General features: G+C 36.7%; 1 protein-coding gene across 1 annotated transcript in view; it reads left to right on the plus strand.

Moving 5' to 3' along the window:
• Nucleotides 1-5,174: 5,174 nt before the first annotated feature.
• Nucleotides 5,175-17,863, plus strand: part of PROS1 (protein S) — a 1,920,390-nt gene continuing 1,907,701 nt past the window's right edge. Inside the window, exon 1 of the mRNA XM_044071115.1 lies at nucleotides 5,175-5,546. Within this exon, the coding sequence (XP_043927050.1) occupies nucleotides 5,465-5,546 (82 nt within the window). The 5' untranslated portion in view covers nucleotides 5,175-5,464. The remainder of the gene's footprint in view (nucleotides 5,547-17,863) is intronic.

A 17,863-nucleotide genomic window follows, 5' to 3' on the forward strand; every position in this document is an offset into this window, starting at 1 on the left:
GGTGGAGCCCCCTACATGGGGGGGTGCAGGGGGCTTGCCCCCCTGCAGAAACATAGTAAAAAATGTGTTTGGTAGTTTTCTGTCATATGTGGAGGGGATGTTATTTTTTTGTGATTTGTAGTGTTAGATGTTATGAAATTCGATGTTATGGGTTTTAGATATTCTGGTCTTAATGTTATGAAATTAGACGCTATGGGTTTTAGATGTTTCAAAGTAGACCTATATATATATTATATAATTAAAAAATAATAAAAAAAACAAACAAATACAAAACAATTTGACAGATAGCCCATTCTCTAAGGACAATAATGCCCAACAGGGTGCGTGTTATTGTATAAATAATGTCCGTCCAGATGTGTAGAGGTCCTCCGCCTGTGGCACTGAGCCTCAGAACACCACTGGGTGGGCATTATATACACAATAACACACACTTTGCCAGGGATTATTGCTTGCATAGACTGCCTGTTCCTTTAAACATATTCTTTCAGACTTCTGTCCCACTTGGTATATCACCTAATAATAACATTTTTAATTATTAGCTGGTAATGCCAAACCAGGGTGTCTTACATTAAAAAGATCAATATTTGGCTTAGTTGTGATGGAAGGAAAAAAATTTAGTAAAATTCTGTTTAGTACACTCTATTACAACAATTTACAAATAAAAAAACAAACAATAATCAGTGCACAGAATAAAATTACATGATCACTTTTTCTCACAGTACCAAATGCAGTGCTCTAGAGACATTCAGTGAGTTGGTTACTTATGTTTTAGAAATTACACTGAATTCATCTGGCTTTAGGTTTCTCTATGATAAATTCCATATCTCTGTTGAAAACTGTCTTCCTACTTTAATCTAGACTCCTGTTATTTGTCTATGGTGCAGCTTTGGATTTCTCTTAAACTATTAGGATGTTTTCTTCTCTTTCAATACGTGCCTGAGTTTAGAGAGTATTCTGTTCTCATTTCTGTTTCCATTATACTTGACCTATTAAAAGTGATTACATTTCAATTCCTTACAGAAACCTTGTGGTATTGCAAAACTAGCATGATGTATTTGAAAGTATAAGAACACTAATTTGTTCTTTTTTGTACTATTTGTAATGTACATACTTATGAAAATGTGTTTTTATTATCTTCAGTCAAGGTTGTTAATGAAAAGTGTTCTCAGGCCAGCCGACTTACTTAGCAAATAATACAAAAAAAATGAAATAAAAAAAAATGTATAGAGCTACACATGTACATCCATCCATTCATAAGTATCCATCTTGGTCTGGGACAGTGTGTCATCAGTCTATCTCTCTGTAATGAACTAACCCCTTTAAGAGTTGTACTTTGAGTTACAATTACAAAACTCTCCCACCGCCTTTCCCTTACCATTCTTCTTAATTCAGAAATGATTGAATGAATACACTAGAGTGCAACAGAAGTGTTCTGGTTGTCTATATTATATACCTGAAAATTATTTCTGTTACATGATTTAGTCATAATGAAGTACTGTAACATTTCAATGTGTTTAGATTCTGTGGCTTGTAAGACCTACATTAAAACATGAGTGTTTGTTTAGGCATCACTGGATAAGTGTTTTGAAAGTTAATTACATTATTAGTTATTTAAAACATTACTGTTTTGATTGAGTAGAAAGCTCCTTAGATGGAGAAATCCCAAGCTGCTGAGCATTTGCTTGTTTGAGAATATTAACAGCTGCTCGAACCCTAGCTGCTTGAATTCCACTGACTTGCACCTGAGGCCTTGAACAGATTTGCTTTGACTTCACAGTAAAGGAAAAAGAATTTTACATTATGTCACCCACTTATGATTCTAACCTTTCTTTTTTATTTTTATTCACTCCACTAAATTTTTACCTATCTTATTTGGATTATTTGCTTTCCAGCTAGCAGACCACATATATATCTTTCCAGAATGTATCCATCCTTAAATACGGTTACTTAGTGTATTACTTTGACTAGTAACTCGCATAAGAACACAGACTATTTTCTTAATTTGTATTACAGTTCCCTTCATTGTGCATCCCAGAACCATATAAATCACACTGTCACCTTACTACACTGAGCAGAATCACTCCATATTTGTTATGGATACCCTTAAGTACTTTTTTCCCCTCACAGTACTACACAGATATATCCCAACAGTTCACCTCAATAGCTAGAATTCAAGAAAATTGCAAAATTTGTAAGTATCTAAAACAGAATATGAGTAAAACCCTCAGTCCAACTGTTTCTCATACTGATAGGCTTTTGATAGAAAATGCAATCCACGGTAATATATCTTAACTAAACTGCAAGTTTTGAATCATTGTATCATTGTAACACAGTTCTTCAATAAAAAAGAAACTGATCAAAGCATATGCAAAAAACAGAAATATGTAAAATAAACCAAAACATTCTAAAAAGTGCTCCCATGAAATATATGCAACATAGGCCCTGGATACTTAAATCCAAGGACAGTCATTCAAAGCAAATGAAAATCTGCCAGACATATTTATGAATTGCTCAGCTGTGAACCTCTTATTGACTGTGCCCTGCTATTAGACTGTCACACAAGTTTGTTTGTGTCTTTCGGCTTTTCCCGGTTAGGGGTCGCCACAGCGGAACTCCGGTCCACTAGTGATTGGCAGTTGATTTTTTACTTACCAGCTTGCCAGGCTTGACGCACAACCTTCAACGAAGGTACGCCCATTCACGCATGTCTCCACGCAGAAGACGCTCTAGCTGAGAATCGAACCGGACAGCGTCTTACTGTGAGGCGACAACACTACCACAGCACCAATAAGACAAAAAAGGTGCATTTCGGAACATGTAATAGACTTCACATGGGAAATAGCTTATTCATCAAATCATCTCACACACATTCTTTTCCCTAGTGTTAGAATACACTTATTATATAGATTATTTTAAGTCAGTCCTCATCCTGTGTATTTATGTTCAGTAGTTACTTATTTATGTCACATTGTTCTTCCAGCTGACACAGAATTAGATCTCTGCATAATAAAACACAGGCAAAGACTGAAAAAGCAGGATATGTATGCATAGTGGTCATACTTCTCAACTGTTCAGAGTTTCTCAGAATGTCCATATTTTTGTGTCATATTTTTGTTCTGTTCCTAATAAAATCTGTGGTTTTCTGGCAAATCACTGAAGACTGAAAATCACTAAATAATGCCATATATTTGACTTCATATTCTTCAAAAAAATGCATGCTAATAAAAATCCTATTATTGTAGCAATCATTTTAAAATCTGTCCCTATTTTTGGGCCTTTGTCCCCCCCATTAGTTTATGCTTTGTCCAGATTTCTTGTGCAAAGAGGTTGAAAGGTATGATGGTGGTGGTGGGCAAATTTCATCTTTGCATGTTCATATGAGTTTCAGCTTTTACACTTCATAAATAGATTTTTGCTGGGAAGTATGTGTGCCTTTACTTAGGCAACTGTTTACCAGTTGTTATTCATATTTATGACAGAGCATATAGTGCTGAATATTGTTTTGCCTTTTAGTTCTACTGCTAGTGTGTACTTCACTGAGAAAAAATGTTTTTTATATGTCTGGTTATTTAACAGTCCAGACACTCAGAGTAGACTGATTTTCTTAAATGAACAATGCAAGAAGACAGATTTTTAATTGTCACTGAAGAAATAAGTAAAAAAAAAATATTATGTGTGTGTGTATATATATATATATATATATATATATATATATATATATATATATATACTGCACTTATGCTTCTAATCTGTTTCTTTATACTGAGGGAAAAAGGCTACTCAGTAAAAAAATTTGAATTTTTTTACTCTGTTTTCATATTTACTTATTTCAGTTTGTTTACCTGGGTAAACACTCACCCACACAGACCAGGTTCAGCCAGATACAAATAACATTGTAATGGCAACCCCAGCAAGTATGTCTCCTGTCAGCACTCAGTTTCAGTATTTTTCATGGAAGGCACGTCAGGACATAACCAAGGTTATGGACCTAGAGGTCATATCTCTGTATATTTGTTTATTTCGGCTTCTTCTGACTGTAACATCTGAAATTTATTTTAAGGAATGTTAGATATATTTTCTTCTCAAATTATCAGAACATTTGCTATTTTTCACTTCTTCACCCCCACCCCACCCAGAACATAACTCCCCACATCAGGACTGTCTTGCAAAAATTAGGGCAGTACAACTACTGCAACAATTATTAAGGTATGCACTATTCAAGCTAATTACAGGGCATTTCTGGAGTAATACCCATTAGTGTTACTATACTGAAAATATACCTCTCAACATCCCTGATTTTGAATGAAATTTTAGCTGTCCCTCTTAATCCCACCTAAAAATGGTGACTTTTAGAGAAAAGGTGTTGAATTACACAATAAATAATGACAATAATTAAAGTTACAGACTTTTTACTTTAGAAAAAGCAATACGCTCATGTTCTATTATTTTGTCAATGCTTCAAGTTAATAATATGTGTCCCTGATTATTTCTGGATTTCTCCCTGATTCTGATGGGGATTGCCCCTTTCCGGTAGAGAGCTATGCTGAAAATAACAAAAAAAGATACACATCGTTCATTGGAAAATAATGTCACGAACTGAAGGGTGGTGTTAAAGCGTTATGGGTACTATTTTCAGAGAGCACAGGCTAAGATAATCACATTTCCACATAACAGTCCTAATCTCGTGAACTACACCCTGGACGGACTTGTAAAATGGTAAATGTTCTGTTGGTTAACAGCGACATGTTTTTAAATTTATATAATGTTGCATAAAACTCTGTTATTACTGTCAAAAGTGATTAATTTGCTATTAAAAATAGAATGGGGGTCTTTAGTTTGGTAATAAAGAAAAATGAATGCGTCTTTTGCAGTGCTTTAGGTTATTGCTTGTTGCTTTGCCCTGCATCACATCACTCTTGTGTTAATAGTACGTAATACACACAATGTGTAATTTGGTGACCAGTGTTGAAATCACCGAAACGTACAATTACATAAATAATAATGACAGAAATAAAGTAAACAAAGAATACCGTGAAATTATTTATCAGCCTATAAGAATGATTCCAAGTAGACATTTCTCTTGGCTACAATGAATGAAATAGAAATAATTAACTCTTTTCAACTGCAGCAAGTACTTGAACTCCTTGGTTACAAATTAAAACTTGCCTTTCAGCAGCATCTAAAGAAGAAAAAGGAGTAGTCATTTATGAGACTGTGCCTGCAATGTTTTGATGGAAATGTCGTAGGGGGTCTGCGTTTCCTGCCTGAGTACAAACTAATCGTTATCAGGCAGCCGCGAGCAGCTCCTCACTGATGTCTTGCATCACTCGTGCATTCCATAGGGCAATAAAGGGGCTGGAACTGCCTGCGTCTTCTAACGGGAAGCGAGCTCGGCTGGATCCAGGCAGCAAGGCCCTCAAACTGAGGAGGTGTTGGACACTTTTCACACGTTTCATTAGTCAGGATGGCTGTTGGCTTCCACGGATATATTTCAGCCTGTGTTGGCGTGGTTCTGATGGGGCTTGTGGTCTGCGAGAAACAAAAGTGTAAGTAAAAGAATAACAGAGTTGGCTGGTGTTTTGATTGTGTACGCGAAGTTTTGAATAGCTATGTTTAAAATATTACCCAAGTAAAAGTAATATTTGAATGCTTACAAACCAGTCAGAAGAATCAGAGGAAGTGTTTGAAGTAGCCTTTGTTATTTTATATTGTTGTGTGTCTTATAATTAAGTTTTTGATTGCGGCACAGATTTATCAAAAGTCTGCCCGTCAAGAGTATTTAAGAAATTCCGTTTCGTTTTTTAGTTTCGGGCTTGCATTGGAACTGGAACATCTAGTGTAATTCCTGTTAGTTTGAATAATTGTATTTTTGTAATTTTGAACAAATATTAAGAAAACCACTAAGCTTTAATCTTGTTTTTCTACTGCAAAGAAGTAACTAACTTGTCTTTGGTGGCATCTCTTACATTTTTTTTCTTTTCATTATGGACCCAGCATGTACACCTGCTGAGTGAAATTTAGTACTAGGGCACAGTAACAGTGCTACACCAAAACAAATGTATAAAATGTGGCACATCTTAATAATCAAGAGCCCACCCAACACACGTGTCAAACTACATTATAACATGCTTGCAAAACTCTTAAGATGATTAACAGCTGAGAGTGTGGCAATAGGAGTCGGGGAACATGGAAGAATAGAAAAACACCAGGTGAAGTATAAGAAGAGAAGAGAGAAGTGTTAGGAAGGCAGACATACAGGCTGAGGACTGTTACGCTAAACAAGAATTTATGAAGTAACGTTGTTGGGGAAAGATGTGAAAATATAAGACAGCAGCAGATTATTTGGATCTCATACAAATTAATACATACATAAGATGATAGGGAACAACAAAAGGATTGGATGGAACACCTTATGTAGCATAGAGGCCTATCAAGGCTATTATCCAGAGAGGTCTTACCACAGTGAGTGCACACATGAACACAAATTGAAATTAGAGGAAATTTCAGGATACGTCCAGTATAACTGTCTAAAGGAGCATCTGTAATCCAGTTTTTTTTTTTACTGGTTCTTAATTAGACCAGCATTTAGTACTAGTAAAGAAAGAGTTAAGAAAGAGATAAAATGTGAGCAAGTGTGCATAATGTACATTTCTAGTATGGTTGTTGTAAAAAACTGAAAGGCTGTCAGCCCGTCCAGATAGAATCTTGTAAATAATTCTGTGTGATTTGTAAATATTAATATAATCCACAGGCTGGTTTTACAAATGTAAAAGAGAACTATATGTTATGAACTATATATTGTACTAAGCTTTAAAATTGTAACCACAGTGCACACTGCTGGAAGAAAGCTGATAAAGTAAAGCATTTTATGACTGATCTCAGGGCTCGGAGACAGGATGTCTGGATGAAGGAATGCTTTGTATTGTTTTAGGACAAGAGTTAATTGCTAGATTTTACATATACAGGTTCATAGGTTCATACTAGGCTATCTGCCCTAGGGCATTTATAAGCCTAGCCAGAATGTGTTTGGCTTTTGCCACCCATTTTAAATTTATTTTGCTATGCCCTTTTTCGAGGTTAGTATACTGTGCCTCTGTCTAACAGTGACACAGAAGTGATACCCGGGGTAAACCTACGATCTCCCATCCACTCATCAAGATTCCTCTTGAAGAGAGTCAATGAGGGACTCTGCCTAACCTGGACTGGGATTTTATTCCAGAGTGAAGGGAGCCTCTGGGTTATGAATCTGTCCCTCCAGCATGTCCTATTTATTTCAGTGCTGAGGTTCAAGTCTCTCGAGCGCGTAGCTCGATGGGATTTGGATTTTCTGAGGTGCAGCATGTCCATTAATTCCGGGTTGGACATGGCTTTATATGTCAGGCACAGATCGCCTCTGAACAGGAGGTATGCCACTGAGTAGAGCTGGATTTTCTTTAACCTGGCAGCATATGGCATCTGTTTGAGCCCTTTGATCAAGGGAGCCCGCAGGATTTTTTACAGGGGGGGTAGTGCAAACCCAAGCCCCGCCCACACAACCCCACCCCCTCTGATGCCCCACCCGCAAAACCTCACCTCCTCTGATGCCCCGCCCACACGACCCTACCCCCACCCCCACGCAGCCATTCCAGTGTCCCATTACTTGGCTATTTTTCCCCATTTGTCATAGACACTGTTCAAATCTTTGTGTGCATACTGTTTTATGCTTTACTTCTACAATGATGACAGATATTTGGATTTCATTTACAACTTGTATTTAAAATTTTATAGCACAAACACTGATAGACATTTACTAAACCTAAACAAAGCAATAGTCTTACAATGAAAAGAGGCTTAGCATTAAAACTTCTCTACCTTTGAAACCCACATTCACCAAAACATTGAAACCTGCATTCAAAGAAAATGCATCTGGCCAGTGGCAGGGTAAGTTTACCTTTGGGCTGTTTTCAAATCATAGGCTCCTTGCACGCATTTTTAGAACCATGCAAAAGTTATTTGATTCTCCTTCCTGACTGTATTAATTATACTATATAACTGAATTATATCCCTTGTATAATACAGCACCACTTGTTAGAGTGTGTTTTAAATTTATAGTTCTGAACATTTTTCCTTTAAACAATAAAGCAAATCATATGATATGAACCAGTAATGACAACCTGCCCAATTCAGAACATTTCAACCATAAAGGGCCACTCTACTCAAACTTCTGTCATACAATCCACCAATATCAATCAATATGCAGAATCTTCGCAGAAGTATAACTCATCTGAATAATTCCACATTGAGATCTGAAACCAGTGAAGAAGTTGTTGCTAGAAAGCAACTTTATATTTCAGTGTTTCATCTACAAATTCAATGCCTGCTGCCCTTGAAGAATAAATTGCCTACGTTATATTAAAAAAATGGTAAGCTGGTATATTGCAATAGGGAATGGGTGGCAAGCTGAAAAACAAGTTCATAGTTATTAGGCATCTCATCCAAAGGAGGACATACACCCCCTTAAAATACAAATCTACGTGTTGTAGGAGCAGAACCTATAGCTCTCTGTATCAAGATGCAAGTATGCTACCTGCTGTGCTGCTTTAAAAATTCTATCCCACAATAGTGATACCATTTGCTAAACAAAACAGTTGCACATTTTAAGCAGGCTTAGCATGAGCAGCAGTAAAACTCTCTTCCCTTAACAATTCCTTGAAAATGCACTTGAAAAATAAATTCCACCTGCTAACTCTAGGACATTTCACTGTCTCTAACACACACCTCAACCTCTAAGTGCAAGAAATCTGGACAAAGCCTAAAATAAATAGGAGCAGATTATAAATATTGCTCTCATGAACTTAGAACATTGCTAGAATAACAGGATTTATGTTAGTATGCATTTTTCTAAAGGATATGACATCTAAAACTCAAACGTCTGTCATTATTTAGCAGCTTCAATGCTTTTTAGGAGGAATATGGGGCAAAAATCTGGACATTCTCCAAAAACCTGGACAGCTGAGGGGTATACTTCCTCCTCCTTATACATACATACAGGCATGCACACACCATACCTCTCAGTTAACACAATCTAGACAAAGCCTGTTATAATGTTAGGGATAAAGGCCCCCAACTAGGGACACATTTGAAAGTCGCTAGAATAAAAGGATTTGTGTTAGAATAAATTTTCTGGATGATATGAAGTCTGAAACTGAAATGCATGTCATTATTAAACAACTATATTCAGATATAGTTGGTTGTCTTAGTACTCACCGTGGCTTGCATATTCTCCTCTCTTGAAAGGCCCACTCTGCTTAACTTGTGTATTATTTCCTCAGTCACTTCACCGTGGGTTGCAAGGCAGCTTTATCACTAGTGTGTGCATAAAATACAATGTCTTCAATGAGTCTTGCAAGAAATCACATGCAGTCATCATGGCACAAAGGTTCTACTGAAGATGCTTCCAATTTTTCTCATACACGAACACGACAGAAGCCAGAAACAGCTGTTATTCCACAGATAGATGCAGCAGTAGCAAAACAAATTGCAGAGAACCAAAATAAATTGGAACCAATTGTATCTACCATTTACTGTGCAACCCTTGACATTCCTCTCTGTGGAAAAGAAGGCTCTGGTGGAAATTTGTGTTACTTGTTAGATTTTCGTTTTGCTACTGGTGACACAATACTGAAACAGCACAGTGAAACAGCTGCAGGAAATGCTTGGTACACATCCCATAGGGTGCAAAATGAGCTGTTGGCAGAATATGAAAATGTACTTCGAAAGGAGATTGTTTGTGCAGAAAACAGGGCAGTTAGATTTAGTGTACTGGCAGATGAAACTGCAGATATCTCAGACATTGAGCAGTTGTCATTAGGCATTTGGTTTGTTGATGATTGTATCTGAGAAGAGTTTGCGTTTTTGTTCCCATTGTTGTGAGAGATGCACAGTCTATCAAATGTCATTGTCAGTGAATGCATAAAGTGCGGTCTGGAAAAATTACTCAGACAAGGCTATGATGGCTGCTCCATAATGGCAAGCATCCAAAATGGTGGTCAGGCAAAGATTCGTGAAAAGTATCCAAAAACAGCCTTTATCCACTGTGAATCTCACAGACTAAATCTTGTAGTCAATGATCTGAATGAGACATGATGGACCGAGAAATATAAATCCATTCGTGTGTTTAGTCAGAACTTTGAGAAAATATTTGACTACCTGGCTGATCTTCAGAAGAGCACTGCTGATGAAACCAGACAAAATGGCACATATGTTACTCAGCGCTTGCTCTTCATGCACGTTTGTGATTTCTTTCTTCATTATTGCAAATCACTCATCAGTTCTTGAGCCTGTTGCCCAGATGTTTCAGTCTGTTCAACTTGTATAGTAAAGGTTCAAGAACACATCAACAGACTCACTGAAATATTCAAGGAGCACCACAACCATGCTGAAGAGCACTTTAGGAATGACATTCTCAGTAAGGCAAGATCACTAGCAGATAATCTTGGTATTGAGTTAGTGTTGCCAAGTATTTGCAGTCGACAAACACACCAAGCAAACACAGTAGGCGTGGATTTTGAGAGTTTATTACAGAACGAGTATTTATATTCCCTATTTTGACTCATTAGTTTCTTCACTTGACGTCTTGCTTTTCCAGCAGTAACACTGCTCAGTTCAACTTATTTTATCTGCATCCTAAAATGATGCAAAACCTACAACGTGAAGAATTCTGAAAACAAATTGCCGTCAGTAATGAACTATACCATATTGCTACTATATCTGAATGCTCACTTCTTGTCGGATGCATTGGCTTTGAAGTTATAAGACAGCCTAAAGAATCAAATGGGCTACTACTACCTTTGCAGTCAATATCTTGCAGATCTTCTATCAATGATGTTACTGAACAAAAAAACAAAAATAAAAGTGTCAGGTATGGGATTAAAAAAAAACATTTTCTGATGCGTTTCAGCTACACCAATGATTAACATGTGCATCATGCTAACCTGGACAACAACAAAATATAAATACATAAAACTATTTGATTTTTGCATTTGTACATGTTTATGCAAGGAAAACTTAATACTGCAGTAAGCACACATCTCAATTGTACAGATTTTCACAGAATGTCCAGATTTTTGCCTCATATTTTTTGTGTGTTCCTCCTAAAATCTGTACTTTTCTGGCAAATAGCTGAGGGTTGAAGTCATTAAATAATGATAAACATTTGAGTTTAAGACTCCACATCCTTCAGAAATGTCATGCTAATGCAAAATCTATTATTCTATCAACTTTCTAAGTTTGTAAGAGCAATATTTACAATCTGTCCCTACTTGTTCCCCTATCATTTTAGGCTTTATCCAGATTTTTTGCTCTTAAGAGGTTGAGAGTGAGGTATGAATTCTGGATAGGAATATGTGCTTTATGCACAGTCTTCAAGTTTCCCTTAAAATGTCAATGAACCTCACATGATCTTGTCTATATTCTCCTGATTTGACAATCTGGCTAGTGTTTTTTAGTTTTTCCTTTCTTGTCTTACCTTTAGTACAGCTTCAACATTATCTGTACTAAACAAACTGTATGAACAATCATATGTTACTACCTACTATACTTTTAATTATATTTCTAAACCACTATGCTTATGTAAATATCTTCTGCAATCACATATCTGCTATATTTTATAACTATGTACACCACAACGCTCATGTAAATATCTTATGTATAGTATGTTAGCAATTGTTCTGGAGCTTTTCTCCCTGGGCCTCTGCTGAAAATGGACAGCTTTGTCCAGTCGGACCTCCCTGGTAAACATATGTAAAATAAAAACAAATCTGACCTTTATGTGGATTCAAAAAAAAAAAAGTACATCATGTAACAGAAACCAAACAATGGCTCTCTGTGAATTTACTATACTATTCTGTAACTGAATACACATTGCTTAATGTTAACTGATAAAAAAATTAAATAAAAATACAGTATGACAGGGGAAAAAGATAATGCTTTATGATTTGTAAACTGCTCATAAATTGTCACAATCCTTGAAGTGTATAAAACACCTCCTTCTAACCTTTAGACTCCAGAAAAACAGCTTTTCTCGATACGCAGCAATAAAGAATCCAGCATATAATAAAAATGCATACACACCAGAACATAACAGTTAAACATACTGTGCATGTCTCTCTGCATATCTGTAAATTAGTAGGTCATGTCTTTTTAAACCTGTAGTAAATGTTATGTTCTCCATGACAAAGTTATGTATATAGTTCTTTGCATACTCTCACCTTAGTGAACTGTTTGCAGAAGAAGATGATGTTAATCCATCCTGACTGCGACCAGTACAACACTTCATTAAAATATCTATTAATCTACTAAGAAAACAGATTATCCTGACTGCGAACAACACATTTCATTAAAATATGTATTAATCTACTAAGAAAACAGATTTCTGCCTCAAAGTAAGAAGTAATTAAAAACAGATAACAACAACAACTCTCCACTTTGGTCTGACACCCTGTAATTTGTAATGCTAGCCACTCTCAAAAAAATATATGTTTGGGACTTCCTTATCAATTAAGGTAGAATGAAATCACCAGCAAAAATCATCACTTCTTGAAGATATGACAACAATGCAAACAGCACAACATAATTATATTGATAAGTACTGCAAAATATTTTATTTGCCATTTCCTATTTAACCAACTGCATATGGGGAGAAGTTGGAACACAAAGGTGAAGCAATCATTACCTTTATTTGGCCAAGATGGATTTTACAATGCACCTACAGGAGCTTCACCTTCAACAGGGTCAGGCAACAGCTACTAAATAAACAAAACCCTACGTTTAATAAAATAAACATATCTAATTAGTCACATTTCATATTTTGAAAGTTTACTATTCCAAATACTAACCCATCTCTAAACTTGAGTGCAGCGTCATATTCTAAGAGAAAATATATAAAAAATATTTATTCAGAAAGAGTAACAACCTGTAAAACTTAACCAGCAGCCAATGTCTTGTCACATCAGGAGAAAGTCCAATAAAAAGTGTTCCAAATTTCAAACCAAATTATTTATATGTAGCACAATTGAAGTTATGGAAACTCCCAATTCCACAGTGTCTGAAAACTTACATACTTTAAATAAAAAATACTAGTAACTACATGTAAACATTTGAAATATGCACAGATAGAAAACAGTAGCACAACTCAATCTGGTGCAGGCTTGTATTTCAGCAGACCGCACAAAGTTCAGGTGTACATCAAAACACTCCAGCTGAAACTAATTGTTAACAGTTGTGGCACAGTTCTCTAACAAGGGGTGGACGCAGGAGCAGAGCAGAAGTACTACATACTACTACAGAAATAACGGGTGACGTCTGACAGGCCAAAATTAAATCAGACTCTAGCAGTTATACCTTCAGTAAGGCCACCTCCAGGCAGGCACTAGTTAACATGGATGCCGATACCACTCTACCCCTAATGGCCGATAGCAGCCCCATAAAAAAAGTAAAACTGACAGTATCGTTCCTCAACATGCACCAAAAATGTGCAACAGGCAACTAGGACACAACTATGTTCTAGTTTCAATTGTTAAAACATATACATTTACACAATTACAATAGTTTACATACATTTCTATTCTAAGTTGGCAGGGCATGCTGTGGTTACATTTTAGCTCAGTACTTTACACCTTTACACACACTTCTGTATGAATCATATCAATATTCACAAATGACAGAATTATTTACAAAATTCCAGATATCTGGGCTGTCAGTATTTCCTTTTGTGACAGCATATTTTCCCCTTTCTCCAAGTTTATGCAAACCTCAGATTATGCATCTGAATCCTATATAGAATAAATCTGTGCAGCAGAAGATAGAGTGTTTGAGACAAATGTCCCATCAAACAATAAGAATTCAAGGACAGATTGTTATCAAACCTGATTTAATCACTAGCTTTGAACATAGTCCCTGATCACCCTGTCCTAATTTTTCATTAAGACACTATGCCATCATGCAACTGTAACTACTGCTTGTGACATCCAGACCAGTGTCCTACTTGTTACCAAGTCAATGTTTGCCAGGTATGTGACAGGGCCAGAACTGTACATATCTAGTTTTGCATTGAATCTCCTGTTTATAATGACCGAAACAGACTGAATTTGCAAGATTGGCTTTGTCTGAATGATGTCCTTTATATCCTCAGTGGACAGAACTAATCCTTTTACCAAACACCTTCCCCTTCAGTTTTACCCAACTGCAGATATTAAGTTGCACAGTATAAACTTGCTGAGAACTTACACTTTATGAAGTTTAATTTCAGTGTCATTTTCCAATCAGAAGGACTGCAAAGGTTCATCAGTTATGATAGAGCCACAATTAATCCCAACAGAACTGCTAAGACTGTATATTGTAAGGAAACACCATTTTGTCTCCTTCATGCTATTCAGTACAGTTTTCTGTTACTTCCCAGTCTGTCTATACATTCCTATCAAACTTGATGTCGCTTCCACTCAAAGACTGTTATTTACTTCAGTTTTTTCATGAATGCATTATAAGTGTATACATTTAATTTTCCCATTTGCTGGTTACTTTCTCTTCTTTTTATTCCAAACAAGACTGAAGTATACTCAATGATTTATCCAAACAAAATCTGCTCGTCTGCTGAATAACGTATTTCCTTTACTAATATAGTTTCAGCATGTCACACAATCAGCATCTATCACTTGCCCAACACCTATAATACAATATACAAATCTTATGAAGGCACAATGTATGCATTGCCTTGCTTACACGACATACAGTTACTTACAAAGTCTTATCAATAAAAAAGTAGTAGACTGGAGAAAGATGTTTGTTTAGCTTAAGATATGAGGAATAACATTCAAATCTGTACTGTAATGTCTAAATATCAACACAATACTATCTACTTGCAAACAGCAACCTACGGTTTTACAGAAAAGAGGAAAATCCCAGGATGCAAAAAACTCCATTACCAGCCTCAGTAAGAAGTGGAGATCCCTCATAAAATCCTCCAAAGCCAGTTATGAAAATAAAATCGCCAAAGATTCCAAAGACAACCACAAGGCATTTTATAACTATGTCAAGAATCTAAATGGCAATGTTCAGATCTGCACTGAGCTACAACAGAATGGCATTAAATATACTGATCATAAGGATATTGCAAGTATCCTGGCAGATCAAATCAGTGCCAACTTCACCCCCCTCTCACCCCCTAAACGACCCATCTCAGTACTGGAAGATTGCCAAAGTCTGGTAATAACGGCCACACAGGTAAAAAATACACTCTCCAAAGCTAAGAATACAGCATCCATGGGACCAGATGACATCCCGGGCTGTGTATTACATGAACTACAAAATGAACTGGCACCTCACCTAAGTGTCATGTTTAATCATAGTCTCACCTCAGGCTTTGTGCCCACTGAGTGGTGCACAGCTACAGTTATCCCACTCCACAAGGGGGGATCCACTTTGGATCCCAGGGAACTATCGCCCCATCAGTCTGACGAGCCTGATCTGCAAGGCCATGGAACATATTATCATGGAACTTATAAACAAACACATTGGCAACCTTCGAACACTGGACCACCCAGTTTGGGTTTGTGAAGGGCCGATCTTGTCTCCTGAACCTGATTGACTTCTTCGAATCAGTCTCCAGAGCCATGGACGAGGGTAAGGCGTATCTGGACCTCGCCAACGCTTATGACACCATCCCCCACTCTGGAATCATAGCTAGACTTACTAAGCTGGGCATTAATCCCTATGTCACTCGATGAGTTGCCACCTGGCTTACTGACAGAACCCAGATTGTAAAAGGAGCCTACTCCAAATCCAGCTCCAGACAAGTGACAAGTGGAGTACCTCAGGGATGAGTCCTGGGACTGCTCTTATTTGGCATCTACTTCTCTGAAGTACAGGCCAACACTAAGGGACTCTGGCTAACAAAGTTCCCAGATGACTACAAACTAGGAGCCATTACTGAATCCCCAAATTATGTGGATACTCTACAAAAGAGCCTTACAGAAACAGATGCTTGGTGCCAGAGCCATGGGCTCAAGCTCAATGCCAGGAAATGTATGGTTATCCACTTTGAGAAAAAGCATGTACCTGTGAATTATCACATAGGTGGTAGTACACTAAACACCGAAAGTGTGATAAGAGACTTAGGGACACAGGTGGACAGTGGTATTCAGTTTAAGAACAAGCTAGCAAGTATGGCTGGTGCTCGGCAACCAAGCTTATGTGACCAATACAAAAAATAAAGCCAGCACCTCGAATGGTTCCAATGAATAAGATTTATTGCACCAAAACTAGACCGGTTTCAGCTGTTAAGCTTTCATCAGTAGTTACAAAGACAAAATGAGAACTGCTCCTTATATACCCTACAAGGAAGCAATGACATCACTTCCTGTCAAAGAAAAAAAATCATTAATGAAGTTACAAATGAAAATAATTAGTTATATAGCATACAAAGAAAGTTTACAAAGAAAGTTATTGTCCACCTTAAACTGTACCAAACCATCATAATATCAGTTGGTTAGAAAATAAAATGTTACCTTGGTGTAGTGAAGAAGATATGTGCTGTATAGAATAAAAATATGGTTAGCACAATTAGACATAATTACATAAAATTCACTAGAACATTGTAATAATATCAATAAGTCATATTGGGGTGACAATGTAAACACACATCAATATGAAGTGAGAATGCTTAAGAAAAACAAATGTAATAAATATACATTTTCAGTAAATCACATTTTATCATTGAGCCCTGGTGGGAAAAGCCCACCGAGTTTGACTATCCATCTTTTTTCTTTTTTGTTTAGAATGTCATGCCATCCTGTTTTAAATGCCCGATTTCCAATGATGTTATCAATAATACAAAATGAAAATTTGGCAGTGGGATGCTTAATGGTGTGTCTGTATAGTGCGTTTGTTGTCCTGCAATTTCTAATATCACCCAAATGTTCCGATATCCTGATACGAAATTGTCTAGATGTTTGACCTACATAGAACGCCTGGCACGTGCAGGTAGCTAGATAGACAATCCAGTCTGAAATGCAATTTCCAAAAAATTTAATATCATGTAACTGACCAGTATTTTTGCTTGTGAAACTTTTAGTTTTGAATATATAACCACAAAAACTGCAATGGCCACAGGGATATGTACCAACTAGTTTGTCCCCTGTTAATGTTCTCTGCATGCAAGAGTTGTCATCCATGATACTCCTTTTATAATGAGAAAAGTGGGAACCTAGTGTTTTACCCTTCCTATATGAAAAATAACATCGTTCTCCTAAATATCCCTCCAAAAGAGGGTGAGATTTGAGTATGTTCCAATGTGTATTAATAATATTGATGAGATTGTGACTGTTTCTTCCATATGTGGTAACAAATCTGCATATATCTGGATTATTGGATCTGGCTTTTTTCTTGTAAACTAGCAATGAATCCCTGGGTTGGGTGTTACTCCATTGTGCAGCAGAACTGATTGTATCCCAGTGATATCCTCTGGCCAAAAATCTATTGGCTAAATCCTCATGATGTATATTTAAATCCTTTTCCGATGAACATATTCTTTTTATTCTCAGAAACTGAGATTTCGGAATGTTCTTAATAATGTGCTTCGGATGGAGACTGTTGGCATGTAGCAGGGTATTATAGTGTGGAAATTTACGATGTACAGATGTTTTGAGTGTATGATCAGGTTGTCGTTGTAGATGGGCATCTAGAAAATGAATGTCATTCAGATCATATTCCACAGTAAATTCAGTCCCCCACATGTTTCCATTAAGATGTTCCATAAATTCTTGAAGGTAGTCGGGACCACCTTTCCATACAAGCCAACAGTCATCCAAATATCTCCTCCAGATGTCAA

Source organism: Protopterus annectens, chromosome 5.part0, assembly GCF_019279795.1.
Source record: "Protopterus annectens isolate FY-2018-M chromosome 5.part0, PAN1.0, whole genome shotgun sequence".
Classification (NCBI taxonomy): domain Eukaryota; kingdom Metazoa; phylum Chordata; order Ceratodontiformes; family Protopteridae; genus Protopterus; species Protopterus annectens.